At 38.3% G+C, this 18,923-nt stretch overlaps 1 protein-coding gene across 1 annotated transcript in view; it reads left to right on the plus strand.

Annotated features, from left to right (window-relative positions):
- Positions 1-17,033, plus strand: part of LOC139731100 (neuromedin-B receptor-like) — a 148,416-nt gene extending 131,383 nt beyond the window's left edge. Inside the window, exon 2 of the mRNA XM_071641983.1 lies at positions 16,736-17,033. Coding sequence (XP_071498084.1) covers positions 16,736-17,033 — 298 coding nt within the window. The remainder of the gene's footprint in view (positions 1-16,735) is intronic.
- The last annotated feature ends 1,890 nt before the right edge of the window (positions 17,034-18,923 follow it).

An 18,923-nucleotide genomic window follows, 5' to 3' on the forward strand; every position in this document is an offset into this window, starting at 1 on the left:
CTTTGAATTAACAACAATGACATCAGATAGCTGAAAATATAGGATCATGTTGCATATATGAAGAGTTTAAATGCAAAAACATCTATATCCATATCTATAAAAATTTGAGATATTTCAGACTGATACTTTTGAAAAGCATATGAAATTATTAAGGTATGTGTAATAATCGCAATTATATCTTCAAAAATATGTCTTGTTTTGCGACGGGCGCAAGATCGTCGAAAAGAATGTAATTGTCTCTATTTAATGATGGCCATACTTCAAAACAATTGAAATTAGCGTTTACCTGTTTTGCATTAAAACTCTTCATATTCGACGTACTAAAGCCCATTTGGTCACTGGATTTCGATATTTGTTCATTGACCTTTCAACAACAGGAATAGTTGCCTCAGATTTTTGTCTTGTCTGTTTGTATATGTATGAAGTTTCAAAAATATGCCTTTACACGTTATTCCAGCAGATTTCGACTAATGATAATGGATCTTGCTGTCACCAGGTGTGATTAGTATAACGACAGCCCAAAGCTTTGCACGCCGCTGTTATCTGGTTATTTGCTATTGTTGCTTTACGCAGCGAAAGGAGGTTGTAGAAATGACTGTCAATTTTTTAAATCTTTTTATAATTCAATTCAAATATTCAATTCAAATGAGATTCTATTTCTAATAGCATATTTTGTTCATACAAGTCCAAGGGAGAAAAGTACAATGTATTACAATATCATAAACTATATAGTATATGAAACACATGTGAAACTAAAATGTTTAAAATAATTGTGTTATTGGAAAAGAGAGGCTCACGTAAGACAAACTTGTAGAAATGTGGGCCACTCAGAAAATCGCACTCGCAAAAAAAGAAAATACACAGGAACAAAAGCACAAAACACAGGCACAAGACGCTCATGGTAAACAAAGACGTAGGACAAACAATGAGAGACAATGGGAAGGGAAAGTTAGAGGGAGAAGGAAGAGAAGGAAAAGGATGAAGGAAGGAAGGAAGGAAAAGGATGAAGGAAGGAAGGAAGGAAGGAAGGAAGGAAGGAAGGAAAGAATAATACAATATGCCAAAAAATAGTTGCTATTCGTTTCATTTTGATTTTCCAGACAACTTTATGTTATTATTATTGCTGTTGTTGTTGCTGTCGTTGCTGTTGTTGCTGTTGGTGGATGGTATAACAAAAAGAAAGCTTCCGATTTGTGTCCTGTGAAGACATTCCTCTTGCTTCATCCGAGCTTCGCTGCGATTTTCATTTACCCAGCTAATGTATGTTAGACCCTTAGAATACGGTAATTTCCTGCTCCTTAACGCTTCATGGAAAATTCACGGGAGTCATTACTCCGATAATTACGTCGAAATTGCAAAGTTCCCCTCCCCCTCAACAACTGAATAAAACCGCCTCCTACTAGGACGGTCAGTATACTTTAATGATCATGGGCTGTTGACTCCTAGATTGTGTTTGTTCATGCCGGGACAAATCATTAGCATTCATAAATACAACAAAGTGGACGTGATTATGTCCTAACGGTCGACAAACGATATATGGGAATTCGCAGAAATTCAATTTTATTTTTCATCGTGTGAATCACTCATTCATTCAATTTTTGTTTTCTGATTCATCCATTTGTGTTTTTTCCCCATCCATTTACTCATCAATTATACACATTATGCCTTTGACGGACATATCAAAAGCTCGGAAACACTATAATTGCGATCTTAATGAAGCAATCAACAGATTAAGCAATAATTTTTTTTTCTTTTAATCAGATTAAAATTTAGCAATATCTACATCTTAGCATTTTATAAGATGAAAAATTATATAGATAATTTATCAGGTGGGTTTTTGCAAGGACTAATCTCTCGTATTAAAGCGCGCAGGTTTGAAAACAAATTAATTAATGTCAAAGAAGTACGTATATGATGTAGCATGTTGTTTGGGATTTCATTAAATTCTTGTGCCTGTTGTCAATGATCTTGAGGCAGGATGGTGATGGTGAAAAAATTCACTTTTTATGTTTCGTTTGTATAACGGTCAGTTGCCATCTTCTTTTGTCTCATTATTTCATTTAAACAAGGATATACATTTTTATCCCACAAGGCAATCTGATAAATTTCATCTACAAAATCCAAAAACGGTGATGGCTCTGAAATCTATCAGACACACTGGACCTGATATTTGGAACTCTCTTTCTTCAGAAATTCGAACTTTAAAGTCTATGTATTCTTTCAAGAAAGCTGTAAAGACAATGCTGCTTTCTGGATATCAGTGATCTTATAATGTCATTGCAATTGTATTGTATATGAAATTCCCTCGTGGAATTATCGCCGTTCTGAATTTCTTGCGTAATGTTATGTAACCGACCATGACCTGTAACTGTTCACCTGTACCTCGGTAAGAAAATACTTTACTATTCAGTAATCCAGGTGATCTAATTTTGTGTATTTGCGAAAGCAGACAGACCTCTCCCCTCTCCTTTCTCCTATCCTATCTCTATGCAAGTCATCCCTCCCCTATTTTCCTATATATTATGTATTATGTACGAGGGCTGCATGCAAATCAAGCATTGCTTAAGCTGTAGCCCTTCTGCGTTATTCATTGCATCGCTGATATGTTCTTTTGTACATTGTAAAGGCAATGAAGAAACTGTATTGCTGTATAGGTAATGAAGAAACTTACTTTGTTAGCAACTAATGTTTATGTATATCCATTTATATGTATGGTACCATCAATGTATATGATATATATGTGCATGTATCTGCATGAGCAATGATATGATGCAGGAACCAATAAAATCAAATCAAATCAAATTTTACATGAAACAAGCCCAGCAAGTAGGGGAAATCATGTCAGATTGAAATATAAGTCATTTTCTCGATTAGTGCCCAAAAGGACTGCGTATCACACATGGTACTGATTGAGCGTCTAAGCCAGGCTAAGATACAATCTTAAAAAGAAAGTTAGCACATTACTTTCTCAAACAATATGGCAATAAGCTGAATCAGGTATAATGATGATAATGAAGAATTTAAAAGGAATACAGATAATAATCATTGAGTAAAGGTGACATTTCTTGCTTTGCCTCCTATATGTCATGAGACTCTTATCTAGCTATATGTTGATAATATTTTTTGCTTTATGCAATACATTAAAAACTTGTCGATAGCTTAAGATATAGTCCCATATCACATTTCTTCTCACGGCTACTTGTGCTTTTATCAGCGAAATCTTATCGTGCCACACGAAGTCAGATTTTACCTCTCAGAATGGCAAACTGCCTCGAAAACTCATTTAATCTCTTTGAAGAATTCATCGACAACTTGATATGCACGCCGTTTGTCCGGAAAAGTATCTTCCATGATTTTGCCGACTCTTGCGACGCGACTTGCGCCATTTGGGAACTTAGTATCATCTCATGTGTAGATTTTGGAGACAAGAGGAAGCACCTCATCCATGGAGGCAGTAACCATGGCAACAAATACACACGGATGCGGGAAACATGACTGCAGGCAATAACGATTGTAGCATAAAACATGCTTGAATATGGATGAATATGTATTGATATAGTATATGGAGAGAAGATAGCCTTTAAAAACAGACGGAATATATTGTGTAGTTAGATGGACATCCGGAGAGATATAGACAGATTATATAAATTAGATTGCCACGTTAAATGTCAAGTGGACACAAAGATTCAGAAAAAGTAAGTTAATGATGAATTGACGGAACGAAAGATAAAGAAAGATAGGGAGAGTATGGGCTGGAATTATATAGATAGAAAACTTACATCGATTGAGAGAGAGAGAGAGAGAGAGAGAGAGAGAGGGAGAGAGAAAGATGTATGTGTGTTGGACGCTACAAACACAAGAGTTATATGAAACCAGTGAATCAATGAAAATTGACATAAACCCATTCTATCATTGTTGAGAGAAATCGAGAGAGAAAGAGAGAGAGACAGAGAGTGGGGAGAATGGAAGGGTGATTGCGAAAAAGCATCCTTTTAGCAAAGTTGGATGGATCGAATAACACGCACACAACATTTTCCCCGAGGCCTGATAAGTCCTTGCCCTTACCTCCGATAAATGTCATTTCGTCTCAGGCAAAAAAGAAAAGAAAAGAAAAGAAAAGAAAAGAAAAGAAAAAAGAAACACAACAGAAAGACAGAGAAATATATGGAGGGGGAATGGGGAGGAATGGTCACTTGTGGAGAAACGGCCAATCAAGATAACCGAGTTTGGGTTTGGGCTTGATTTTGTGTTGACATTTTTCCAACACAGTCACTTACTTCAGACAAAATATATAGTAGGCTTTTTTTCTCCTCGTTAATTCCGTGAGATCAAAAACACAATAACAAAATGCAACGTCTATTCATGGCATAGCATTATTGCAAAATTAGGTAGCAATTTACATACAAGTTACAAACAAATGACAAAACTCCAAAAATAGCACGTATAATAAAAAAGATGATAAAACTGAAAAAAAAAATAAATTCCTACGATTACATAAAGAACTGCTTGTCCGAAGTTAACAGCTAAAGAATATACATATGAATAGAACGGGTCAACTTTTTACCTGTAGTCTTAAATTTTGCCAGAGGAGCGTTGGTACTTATTGTTCTTTAATGTTTGTTAGTCCAACCCACCTTTTTAAAAGTCCTTTTTAAATATTTGTCTGGTTTTAATTCCTTTCTCTTTCCGCTTCTGCAATAACTCTTACTCTCATTCCACTTGCCAAATTTGTCATCAAAACTTGATAATCCATGATATGTATCATCTCTTTCTTGGGGATGCTATCATCATGATTCATTATCGACCCCATGCTGAGTAGCATTTCTTCCTACCAAGTTCTTGCAATATCCTACTTGAAAACTTCATTATTTTCATAGATTTCAGAAAAAACAACTAAAGCGCTGCTTAGAAACAGAATGATTGGAACTAGAGTACTGACTTACAAAAGAACAGAACCTAATAATGGTCATCTCATGACTTTGATAATTTGTTCTGATTCTCATGAATGATGAGCGACCGATGGAAATTATTTTCAAGCGGTTTTATTTAATTTTTTTTTTAAATGTCGTGGGGCACATAGTGACTGAGATATGAAGAGAGTTTGATTACAAACCGAGTTAACGCCATTATTGTTAATTTGAGATATTTGCAATTAAAGCTGCTAAAAGCAAAAAAAAAAAAAAGAAGAAGTTAGGCCTAATAATAAAAGAATATGAAATAATTTTAGTCATAACATAGAGAATATTTTTTCTTGCGTCACAAGTGAGGTATCACTGGACACGTTTCATTTTGCTCTATATTTGACGATAGATCTAATCTGAAATGTTTCAAAATGGTGCTTAACTCGTTTTGCCACCAAACCCTTCATAGATTATACAACCTCTAGCACACATACCCTTACGCGCATGCACACACGGTCACACACACACAACTGCACACGCGCACACACACACACACGCATACACTCTTTCTCTTTCTCTTATGTATACATCACATATACACACGTACACACAGGGGGATCAGCATCTTTCGTTATATTGATCCGCCAGCAGTAAACGAAATGGGTTACTGAATATGGATGGCGAAGGTGATGACATCTTGGCACAATAACGAACAAAATATATTATCAGATTCTTCCAGAAAAGAACAAAAAATAAATGTGCTGGAAGGTTGCATGAGAGAAAATGCCTACAGAGGCAACTGCACTCTGCGGGTTTTTTTTTTCAGGAACATGAATTCAGGGGTTGCATTCTAAAGAAAAACGTGACATCCTTGAAAGCAGATTTGTATGATGCAAGGCGAAGGCGGATATAAACAGAACTATCGAAGCATAGAGAAGATCAACGCAAAACAGAAAGATATATTACAGAGAAAGAGGAAAAATGCAAAGGACAGGGACACGATATACTCACGCAAACACATTATACTGATGAACTCTCTCCCAATACACCAAAGTAAAATCACAAAAAAGAGACAAAGAAGCATATATTAAGATATTTCATTTCATTTCATTTTATTGTTTCTGTATGGTACAAATAATCAACTATGATCACTTTCAGAAATATACACATAGTTCATAATAATTCATGGCTGATTTTGCACATGAAAGGTAAGCAAATCATTGTGACAGAGAACGGAGACATAATAAAAGAAAAAAGTCAAGGTATCATAGAGGAGGATCCCCAGTAAGCCCGAGATTTCGAGAATTATACATTCATATAGGCCTATGTTGAGGAATTCATAGTCCATGTGTGGTACATTAATATATAAAAAAAAATTGTCAAGTGATTTTGATTCAAGATCACTCGGCAAATGGCAGGGAGCCGGAAAATTTGTGTGCGTTGTTCTTCAAACGTTTGGAAGAACAGCATGATTAATTTCTCGAGTTCTGCTCTATTATCATGTGTGTGTGTGTGTGTGTGTGTGTGTGTGTGTGTGTGTACGTGTGTGTCTGTGTATGTGTGTCATAAAACAACAAAAAGTGTGTGTGCGTATATATATACTTATAAAAAGAGAGAGAAACACACACAGAGACAGACAGAGAGACAGAAAAGCATATGTTCACGTACACTTTTAAGGAAAAGACACAGAAAGAGAGACACGAATACAGAGACATATACAAGTCGACGAGACACATCAGCATCAGCGACAGGGATCGAGGCATCGTCCATCAGGCTATATCGAAAGATCGCGGCCGGTGGCGTGGGAGGGGGACGATGCCAGGGAATGGTAATCAACGCGACATTCGAGACGAGACGGAAGTGCATTTGCACTCCTCCGCTCTGTCTTGCATAAAAAAAAAACAAACAGAGCTTCCACTCAAGAAGAAACTGCGTCCTGGCCAAGGCACGACATCTTGACTTCTCTCTCGGTCACAAGTCCTTGACTGCAATTGTTCTATCAATATATTTTGTTTGATACGGTGCTCCGAAGCATTGTGTCCGGTTAAGTTTGTTCTGCGTCGTTCAAGATCGCCTTTAATGTAGTCGTTGTGTTTTGTGTGTGTTGCCTCACTCCATAGTTCATGGTTACACATAAATGCTGTACCTCGGGAAATTTCGCTGTAACCTTATCATCATCGAATTTCCTCTGCATTGCAGCTAACAGCGCTTTGTTAGCTTCTTTGATTTCTTGGTCATGATCACAACAATTGCATCTTATCAGTGCCTGACCTTCATCTTTGTTTTGATTTGTATCGCGAAGGAGCAGCACATGATAAATGTTGTGATTCCATTTTTTGTCACTTTTCAATTGGATGACGTAATGGTTAGGAACAACGCGAAAATGAAATTAGAATCATAACATGCTTTTAGAGCATCATTAGCGAGTTTGACCAGGGAAGTGGGACGAGCCCCTCTCGGGTTTGACGTTAGACATCAGTCACCTCGCGCGTCCAAAGTCTCAGTAGCTCCATTGACTGAACATCCTTCAGCTCTGATCTGCAAAAAAAAAAAAAAAAAAAAAAAAAAAAAAAAAAAAAAAAAAAAAAAAAAAGGGGCGGTAGAAAGTCGATAAAAGCGATCTGGAAAAACCGGCGGCTCTGTTACGATTCCGAATCTTTCCGGCACTGCGAGATGACAGAAAATGCTCGGGGGCGAATCCAAAAAAATTGATACGAACGAGCTTTTCGGGTGCGGCCGTGGCAGCGCCACCTTTGCAGTAATGCGACTGCACCTTTTTAGCGGTCGGACGTGAAAGAAGAGGAGGATTATCAAAGACGGGGCAATAGCAAGCCAAGGACATCGTCAGGGAAAAGTGTAGACCGGGATGAAAAGGCGGTAGACGTTGATAGAGAGAGTTTCACGTTGTGTAACAGAAAAAGACGTTTGCACTTGGGTGTAGTGTTACAGAGCCTGAAATCAAAATGAGTTGGCCAGATCGTACTCATCAAGTTAGACTAACATCAACGTGCGAGCTGTTTCTCCTTTTTTTTTTCTTGCTTTTTCTTTACATCCTCAGAAAAACGAAAATGTCCCTATGCACTCTTAAGCCTGATTTCACTAGTTACGTTCAGACGACAAGCCTTAACCACGAGGTGAGGAAACCTCGAGGTTAAGCTTGTAGCTAGGGACCTTGTAGACGCACTCGTAGTTAGCTAACCTCGAGGATAGCTCGATGTTAAGAGCCACGAGATATCTCATGGTTAGCGCTCTAACCTTGAGCCGCGGAGGTCCCACTTATATTTAAGCACCGTGTGGACACAAAAATCAACGTACTCAAGGTGCCTCGAGGTTTCCTAACCTCGAGGTTAAGATTCGTCGTGTGGACGCACGTCGTAGTTAGGGGGCAAGAGCTTAACCTCGAGGTTTCCTAACCTCGAGGTTAGGGCCTGTCGTCTGAACGTAACTACTGCTGACACGGTAAAAAATCCTACCGTAGATAAGGAGAGAAGAGTACACACGGGGACTTAGGGATCTGAATGTCATGGTCTTAACCTTTGGCGTGCTCTAAGCGCTGATCGGCGCAGAAAACTCCATTAAGTTGTACACAGTGTTCAATTTAAAGTCACTCAAAAAGAAGACGAAAAGCACCCAAAAACGACGGACTGCTGGAAATAGTCATATCTCTCCGCTTTAATCTGGGCTGGGGGAACACAGCAACCCTTTGTTTTGATTTGATTTGTTTTGTTTTTGCTCGCTTTTCATGCTGTTTCTGAACTTATGATACCAGGAAACATTGGCATTTTGTTTTTCACACCAATCTAGCTAAAGCGAAAACAAATTTCAGCGATACTTCAAAAGGCAAGAGATTTCCGTTGTCCAGGAAAAAGAGAATATGTCCAGAGTGAGTTTTATTTTCTTACTCAAGCGGTTGCAGTTTCTTCACTGCTAATATACGGACATTTGAGACAGAGACTTTCAGTAGGTATACTTGATTTAATCACATATTCAACGATGATAACTGAGCTTAGTATTTTTTTTTTCTGCGGGAAGAGTGTGTTACGTAATATCACAGATCCTGCTAGTGCGTAGATATTTGTCAAAAAGATTCAGATTTTTATATTATATTATATTATATTAGCATGGTTAACAGCAATGACATGACACTTATCTGTTACTCATAAGAGCCTTGATAACTAAATTATTGCGTCGATAATGAAGATACAAATATCGAGATTTGCATCGCGATCAAGTTCTCGAGATTTTTGCGTGCACGTGGATCAAAAAAACTTTCACTAGATATATAGCACGATCAGCATTGCGATTCCCATCCCAATGTGTGTTTAAACGTGTCTTTACTCGGTAGGGTGCTGAAAGTAGTCTTGCGATTATTTCGACATGATCGCGATCATTTGAGAAATAGCGCGATGATTCGCACCGCGGAGAGTGTGTGAACGCCTGAGCAGAAAGTGTCAAGATTGTTTGTCCCGTCATTCAAAACACACATCATCATGACAGCACACGAACACAAGGGTAAAAGTCTCCAATCCGGGAGATTTCGGGCATGCACAGTATTCCCTACAAAACTATCGCGATCAGCAATTAACAGGATATTTCAGTTCATCTGAACGGGTACAAAATATCTCGGGATATGGATCGCGATCGTTATCTCGCTATTTTGTCTGTGTGAATGGGGCTGATCCTTCGCGTCAGAAATCACAAAATGTCCTTGAGGTGAACCCTCAGTCCGCCCTCTGGGGAATCGCTCTTCGGGGATCACAAGACTCCCGTCAGGTTTCATGCTTTAACGGTGCGCTCGTCATAATCTAACTAGAATGACGTTCAGCATCCTACCGGATACCCATTAACACACCTGGGCGGCCAGGATCGTTAGGGATGAAGCGTCCCGCTTAAAGGGATAGTACAGTTTCGGTTGAGATGGCGCTTCAGGTTTCCAACAATCTTATGATATTTTGTCGAGATAATGAGAAGCCTCTTGGGATACATGAAAGAGCATTTAATTCCAAGAGAAATCTAAAGTTAATTCTGCGAAAATTGGTTTTGAAATGGCTAAGGTATCCAAACCAAAGAAATCACAATAAAAGGTGGGACCCACTTATTCTTTAGGATCGCTTTGTTTTACTTTGTTTTTGGATATCTAAACCATTTCAAAACCAATTTTCATCAGAGAAACTTCGAATTCCTCTCAGAATTGCATGCTCTTTAATATTTGAAACCCTGAAAACTAGATCCCTTTCATATAAGCTGGTATATTGGAATGGTATAGATAATACGAATGTATTGTCCTTGTCATATTTTCCCGGTACACGTGGTTCAATGAACAGTGTCCGGGCACTATAGCATTGGTATTCTATATTTTTTTCCCGACCTGTGTATCTCAAAATAACTACATGTATATTGTTATAGAATAGTATATCATTCACTCATTATTTATCAAGCGATCCACGTCCGACAAGCTTTGCTTTTTAGTGGATCACTATTTTCCATGATCGAATTTATTTTCCGCTCGCCCACGTAGTATTTGTACAGTGTTCCTCTTTATTATTGTACATATATGTTGTTCTATAATTTGTCTCGTATATTACATGAATCTTTTGCAAGCGTTTGAACAATATCATTTAATGACATGTATACATTGTACTATGTTTTTGATTTTCGTTGATTGGAAATAAACTATGATTGAATTGAATTGAATTGAATTGAATTGAATCTATACTTTTCCACAAATTAATACAACTTCTTTATAACGCAGGAGGAAAAATCTCAATTTGCAGTGAATATATTCAGACCCCAACAATTCCAACCGTTATTCTTGGTACAAAAGTGGAGGTTATTTTCGAGTGACATGCTATTAGTTTTCATTTCTTTTTCAAAAAACTTCGAGGCGTTTCACCGTAAAATTTTATACAGGATGTTGGGAGACGTTATTCTTCAACCATGCAAAATTTTGTGACATTTGCAAAATCGATATACGAACTATAGAAATTAAGTACCCGTAGGAAAGGGTCATGTAAAACTGGCAAGACCACAACCTCCAACAAACCAGAAACACAGTCTCTTTGAGGTTTTAATACTTCAAAATATTGTTTGAAAGCCGTAACTGGAAGCAATTATCACATTTCAAGCTGTATCTCGTCTCCCCTTAAGCGTGTAGTAGCGGTTTTCTGTCTATTGTTTTTCAATTGTATTTTGTTCTACAGAAAACTTCCTAATATTTCGATCAGAAACCAGTCAAGAAACCCAACCCTCGCATATCTACCCATGTAAACCTCGTCCCACCTACATGTTTTGCAACCGTATCATTAATTGCATTTTTTGTGTGTGATTAAAGACTTAAGAGTTTCTTTCATAATTTTGCGAGCTTAGGATATTTTTTTTTATGGTGTGTTTGTGTGTTCACAATTTTTTTTTTGCCTTAAAAAAAAACACCATCAAGTACCGGAAATATAACAAAACCACCACCTCTCCAATATCCGTCACGCATTTCTAAACTGTTGTGGGGGTTTCCCGCGTCCCAGAGATAATTTGAAAATTAATGCCTTAGCTGGGCTGCGATATGCGTCTTACCCAGGAGTACGCTTGTGGATATTGACGACCTTGGTCCAGATTCTGCTGAGATGCTAAGAGGGATATACGAACAAGAGAGAGGGTATAAAGGGCAGGTAACTATAAGGTAAACAGAATGCACCAAGGAGAGCTAAGAGATTTAGGAGGAGGGATAGATAGACGGAAGGATACGGAGAGGTTGGGAGGGAGAAAGGTGGAACTTAATGGTGCTTAAGGTAAGAAGGAAGGCAGAGAGAAAAAGAGAGTGGGGTTTACAGTTATACATATGAGCCGAAGTACATACCATTATATACATGTATATATACTCTTCTACCTTCCTGTATGTATAACATATATAATTATATATACATATAAATAACAATAACAATATTGATTTATAAAGGCAAACCTATTTAGGCCTACATGATACGTCTGCGCTGCAAAATCTTCTGGTATAACTTAATGATAATGCAAGTTCAAATGAATATATATATATATATATATATATATATATATATATATATTATTATATTATATACATAGTGTGTGTGTGTGTATGTATATCATAGATATGAATATAAACGTAAAATATGTCAATATATACATAGAGAGAGAGAGGGGGGAATAGAGGTTTTTGGGGAGTAAGAAATAGATAACGAGGGATGTATAAAAAGGGAAGAAATTGAAACATGCTAGACACGTGAAAAATGGAATACTGTATCTCTATTCTTTTTCCAACAAATCCCATATAATAACCTTCATCTGGTTGTGATGTAATTCACCATGGACCTGTTGCTTCAGTTTATAAATAAATGAATGAATATATATATATATATATACTATATATATATATATATAGTGACAACTTTGAGCAAAGAAAATGGGTTTTCATCCCGATGAAAACCCATTTTCTTTGCTCAAAGTTTTCACTATTCATTATTTGTTTCTGGTCAGTTTTCCCTTTCTTGTTTCAATATATGTATATATTATATATATTATATATTATATATATTATATATATATAATATTATATATATATATATATATATATATATATATATGTATTTCATATTCTCTATTTCATCATCCTATCATCATCTCCGATACCAACATTGTCGCCTTTATCGTTTTCTTCCTATCACGTCTGAATCACTCTCACCATTTTTTTCGACACTATGGCCACCGTTCCAACAAGTCATGCTCCCTGCGATAAGACTCATGTTGTTGATGATGGTGATTATGACTATAATGGCAGTAAATGGTAATGATTTGATCAAAGATGATGATGATGATGCCGATGGTATGAATAAAGAAGATAATACCGCTCGTGATAACAGAAACAAAGGCATGGTCTGAAATTGTGACACTGGAGTGCTCTTAAAGATCTAGGGCCTGTTTTATGAAGAGTTATAATTGATTATAAAGTTGATTTCTATGGTAAGTCTACTGCAACCCGTGTGTTAAGGACATCTAAAATCGATTTTATCTTTTGATAAAACAAGGCCCTAGTATCATGAGTATTATGCCATGTCATTGACCTTGATTAGGATTGTCAAACCCAGGTGATCAAATTTACGCGAGATGATAACACGATAATCTTCCAACAAAAGTTTGAAAAGAAAGTATAATCCTCCAGGCGTAAAAGTTAATATCTCCCTACTTTCCTTGGTCAGAAAAGTGTTGGTCAAACAACGTATCTTCCCTAGTGTGAACGATGTGATAATGTGTGAACGCTCTGCCCTCAAAGGCCTGCTGCTCTCGATCAATCACTGCGGTGAACATAAAAATCCATCTGGCCACATTCGGTGTTACACTTTCCAGGAACTCATCAAACTTGCGCATTTAGGAAATTGAAAACGGACTGGTGGAACTCATCGATCAATAACGAATAAGACATATATAAAAAGGAAACCGTTCGATGTCCCTCTGTATAATCCAATTAAATAGTATGTACGTATTCTATTCCATGTTGCTAAAAATGGCATACTTTGGACCACAGAAAACAGTTTATTGTAATTTCAGTTGCCTTATTGTGTATATGCGGTCTGACAGACGTCACGCATACACCCCATTCTAGCCCCCCCCCCCCACCACCACAACATAGAGCCAGCAGGCATTGAATACGGAGACGATGTCGATGACAACAACCAGGTTTTCAGAGGAGCAGGTGCAGTCAAACCTGTCTATAGCGACCATCTGCCGTATGCCACCACTACACACAATTTCCCCCAAGACAAAAAGCCATATTAACGACCCTGTCTATAGCGGTCACCTTCCGACACAGGTCACTTGTTTAGTCTCCCTTTCGGTGGCCGCTGTAGACAGGTTTGACTGTAGTTTGTCTCGCCTGTCGCGTCTGCCTCATCCAGTGGGGCACTGTGGTATAGTGAATAAGACTACTGACTTTCAATCAGAGGTCCTGAGTTCGAATCTCTTCAAGTGCCCATACGTCTTCGGGCAAGATGTTTTTACGCACCATCATGCCCCTTTCGACCCTGGTGTATACAAACAGGTCCCTGGCAACGCTAGATAATGATGACAAGTCGTCTCTCTGGTAGAGTATGCAGTGGCAACGCTGAGAGGGCTACCCTGGATAAAGAAGACGGCATCGTCATTACATGTACATGTATTATTATCAATATTATCATTATCATCATTTGTATCTTCAGCCCTACATTCTGATGGTGACCCTCACTTCACTTCGAGTCTGTTGATTAACGCTCCGTCATTTTCGTCATTTCCTCATACGCGTCATCTCTTACTGTATTCATTACTGCATGCCTTCCAAGGTAACCACGAAGAAACAAACAAACAAAAAGTTCTCGAAAAAATTTGTTAGGCACAACACGTCTTGCGCATGTTGTCCGGTAACATTGGCTTTCGTCTAATTTGTCTGATAGCATGACCAGATCAGATACCGCGACATAAGAGATTGGCAACCCCCGCTGAAGAGTAACAGGTGGGGGTCTCACTAGTGAGAATATTTTGACGGTACCTTCACTCCATTTCGAGATAGGTAAACAGATGTTGCTAAGTATATTGAAAAAGGATATTCTTTTCAGAGAGAGCATCACGACTTCTGCAAACAAATCCCATTTCCCAAAAAGGAAATAGGGGTAGTTTTTCTTTTTCTCGTGTTTTTATTTTTTTTATTTTTCGGTCCTTCGCACGGCCCCCGGGGACTTTCGCTTTCCATTTGGCGTGTCTCTCGGTGAAATGGAAGAATGAGCGACTTGCCTCGCAGGTTGCCCACTCGCGGTCGAAGGAAAAGATGCGCGTATCCCATCTCGCCGTGCACCGGTGTGCCTTTGACGGTCTTTCTCCTCTTTGAGCGAGGGTGTCCTCTTAGGAAATCACGTGATTATTTGAAACATTAGCAGGCATTTTATCATAAAGCCTATTAACAAATTGCCGCTGGAGGCAGGAACGCATAAAACACTTTTTCTCGAGCGAGAGCGTGCGCCCTTTGTTCATACAACATTCAGTTGTCGCGAAGCTATAGCTACACCCGAAGAAACATCTTAATCTTCGATTGGAGTGGGAAAAACAAGCGTGAAGAAGGTTGGATAGAATTCAAGAGGCAACGCCTCGCAAATCGTAAATTGTTCTAGATTTTCCTTTTAAGTCCGCAAAATGCACTCTGAAGCTGGAGTTTGGTTCAGTTGGAGGCCTACCGGAAAACAGAATGATACGCTGCAGCGTAGAAACATTTTGTTCTGTCGGGGCGCGATTTTTTATTTTTTTTGGTGTGACTTCTATCGGCAAAAAGCGTCAAACTACATCCTACAAAAACAACCAAAATATGACCGTGTCACTCTGCCTAAACTGATAAATTCGCAAGGTTAAAACAAAATGATAACTTGGCTGTATGCATGAGATTTTGTCTTTCTCCTTACCTTTCATAAGAAGGGCTTGGTTAAGAATTAATATTTTGATTATTTTGAAAGCAACTTTTTTCGAGGATTATTGAAGAAAATCATTGTAATGGGTAATAAGGCTGCCCCCTTGCGTTTTGCGTTGCAGGTCATGTGCGGTCTTTCGATACGTCTAAGTAATCTCGAGGTGGAAGATAATGGATTTCCATGGTAACGTCAGGAATTAAACATAAGAATGGATATGAATAAAATCTTATATGCAACGTGGTCCTTGCCATGTTTTTTTTTTTTCCTTTTTTTTAATTACTGAAGAACACATGTCGGGGAAAAACAGATCTTAGGTAGCAATAAGAAATACAACAACATAAACAAATAGAATCAATCAGTGAAAACTGGAAGGAAGTTGACGAAATAGTAAAATATTAATGGTCATTTCATTGTCAAAAAGCGGTTTACTAAGATAATTTTTTTCGGACTACAGCACAGCATCCTTGATAATGTGACCTCGACGGCATGTACAATATCACAAGTTTCACACTCTTTCCCCTGCTCCTTTTTTGTTTTTACTTTTTTTGAAGATCAAGATTTAGGGCCTACTTCACAAATACGATTTTCTTTCAAGCTGTGTTTGTGTTGATATTTCACACAAACTCAACAGAAATTCTTTGGAACCGGTTCGTTTGTATTGGCAGCTGCCTTATACTCTTTGAGGTGGCGGTTCTGTGGTCGTCTGAGAAGATACCCAACGAACCTCATGAGTTTCATAAACAAGGCAGCGAAAGCTAAAGAAAATAAAATGAAGCCCGACATAAAAATGCATTTGCTTTTAATTTCATCAAGGTATCTGATGCATATAATGAACAGGTGCAGCAGACAGTGTGTTTCAATATGTTTAATGTATCTTAATCTTTGTTTCGCTTTCGCTTCGTTTTATCTTATTTCATTTTATATCTTTGTCATATACCTCCAAGTCATAGGATTGTCGTTAATTGCGATGATCTCTTTTTCTTCTTCATATTTTTTTCCTCTAGAGCTCAAAATCAGCAGAATTCAGGAGGAAAAAAAAAAACCAGCTCAATTCGTTCATATATTAATATGGGGATTAAGAAACTTGAATTCAGACCATGTCCCATGTGCTTTTCCAGGATGCCGTTCATGCACACACGTAATGCTGTATTATAATAGTGCAAACTCACGACATGCATCAGAATGAAAATTCTCTATCGCCCGGCTGGCTATACAGCAGCACGTACTATCTGTGTGCGTGTCCACAGCGTGGCGAGCCATGAATATGACGGACGAAAAATTACTAGGCTCAGTATCATTGTAGGCATTGTTATCATAATGCAGTGTCTTTTCTAACACGTTTTTTTTTTTCTCTCTCTCTGTCTCTCTATCGTTCTCTCTCCGCAGCCTTTGGTTCCAGTTTGGCCACAACGAGCTACTATTTCTCAGACCGGGGATGATGATTTTCCAGACCATTTCGCTTTTCCTCGTCTACTTCAACTGCAGCGCCAACCCCATCGCTCTCTGCTTTCTCAGCCGAACGTACCGCCAGTATTTCGTCCGCTACCTGTGCTGTAAGCACGGCGCTGCTTTCGTCACAGGCAAGAAGGTCACCTTCCCGATGAACCCGAGTCACACCAAGAACTCGGAGATGGACGGATCTATCCGAACGTCTTCGGCGGAGACGAAAACGTGCACCGTTTGATGCCGAAGAGAAACGGAGGCGGCCGAAAGGACTTCGCACTGCTTCTGGTTACCAGGGCGCGCATCGCTACATTCACATTTTACTTGTACCGACATCTCGATTGCCTCTCATCAAAACACTTTGCCAAAGATTATGAATTTCTGTTTGATTTAGTTTCAATTGCTTAGCGTGCAGGCAACTACAGGATTGCAGAAACGAAGACCATTACTTCACATTTTTGATGAACTAACAGCACATTTCTGATGAGAACTCTCGCACACGGTGCTGCCGCGGACATAGTTTTTTTCCGTTTTGCATTTCAAAGCTTACAGCGACAAACACAGGAAGCTAGAATTCACAAAGTTTTCGAAATGTGTGTGTGTGTGTGTGTGTTTGTTTGTGTGTATGTGTGTGTTTTTTCCATATTTATTTCTTTGTAGCAATATGTTGGCTGGGCTATTAACGAAATGTCTTAAAATTAACGAAAGATTCGGTACTATGTTGATTATACCATTTCTAAGGCTCTTGATTTGCCAATATCAAGTAACAAAAGTTGTAAGCTGTAACTATGTTATAGTTCGGTGTTTTAAAAGCATACGCCTATTGTCCAGTTTTTTTTTTTTTTTTTCGAGCGGTAAGTTTCTGGAACGAAAATTGCGATCGCACTGGATAATTATTAGCTCGCTGTAAGAGCTCTTGATGCATCTACATGTAAAACCAGTTGCGTCCAGAAATGGTGCACTTTCTCATCTGAAGCCCATGAACATTTATCTTTAAATGTCAAAAGAACAGAAAAACAACAATTCTCATCGACTGAGTATCGCAGAAAAAAGCACTCCTCTACTGATTGTAACACAGTTTTCTTCGTGCTGCGACAATGAGAATAAATGTACAGGGCACTCCAGTTATAACGAATACGTTTATAACGAAATTCCGGTTACAACGAAGTAAAGATTCCGGCCGCATATTTATCCGCTCTGTTTTTTATTGTTTATTTATATTTCATTTTTTATATATGTTTATTTAATGTGTATAACGACATTTCGATATAACGAAAGAAAACTGCTGGTCCCGAGAACTTCGTTATAACGAGAGTCCACAGTCTGTAGGCCTACGGCTCTGTCACGTTGTGCTTTACAGCACTTGATATTTTGTAGCACCTGACACTTTGTAGCACCTTCCAGCACTTTTGTCCCTTGCCAGGTATCCGTTCCATGCATCTGGGCAATTTCGTGATTCGCACTGGTGCGTCAACATCAACATGACATCGGTTGTAGTTAGTTGTCAACGTTGTTTTTTTTTTTTGTGTGTGTGTGACTTTGGTCGTGATTGTCACGAAAGGTAGAACTTTCCAAACAAAACGAACTCTCCGTTTTAGAGGGAAGGCGTGTGTTGCGTGTGTGTTATGTGTTTGTATGAAGCACACATCCTGAACGTGTGCAGTTCTGAAAATCTCAACGTGTATGTATGCATGTGTGTGAGTAGGCCCTTTGTATGTGTGCATAGCATGAGTGAGTGTCTTGTAACGAGTAAAAGACCAATTTTCGATTATCACAAACACCGATCGCTCCAGCTTGGATCATTGCTAGCTTTCTTTGCCTGAAAGGTCGACCTACAAAAAAAGTCCATAGTTCAGTACTGCACATGGTGTGCTACAAATCCTAAAAACTAGCTTTTCTTGTCATGGATTTACTTTGAACTTGTAACAATGTTGGTTGTGTTATTGTACATCTTTTCTTTTCTTTTGTTAATCAAAAGTGGTAAAAGTTTAAACAGGTACGTAAAGTATGGATAAGTAACCAGGAATCTAGGTTACTCAGGGTCGATACAAACAACAAAGAGAACAATACTGTTTGATAAAGCTTTTGAACAGTCCTAAATACGGTAGGCTATAAAAGCTGATGTGTCACT

Source organism: Diadema antillarum, unplaced genomic scaffold (assembly GCF_040938485.1).
Source record: "Diadema antillarum isolate AM-2024a unplaced genomic scaffold, OU_Dant_1.0 scf00000022, whole genome shotgun sequence".
NCBI lineage: Eukaryota > Metazoa > Echinodermata > Echinoidea > Diadematoida > Diadematidae > Diadema > Diadema antillarum.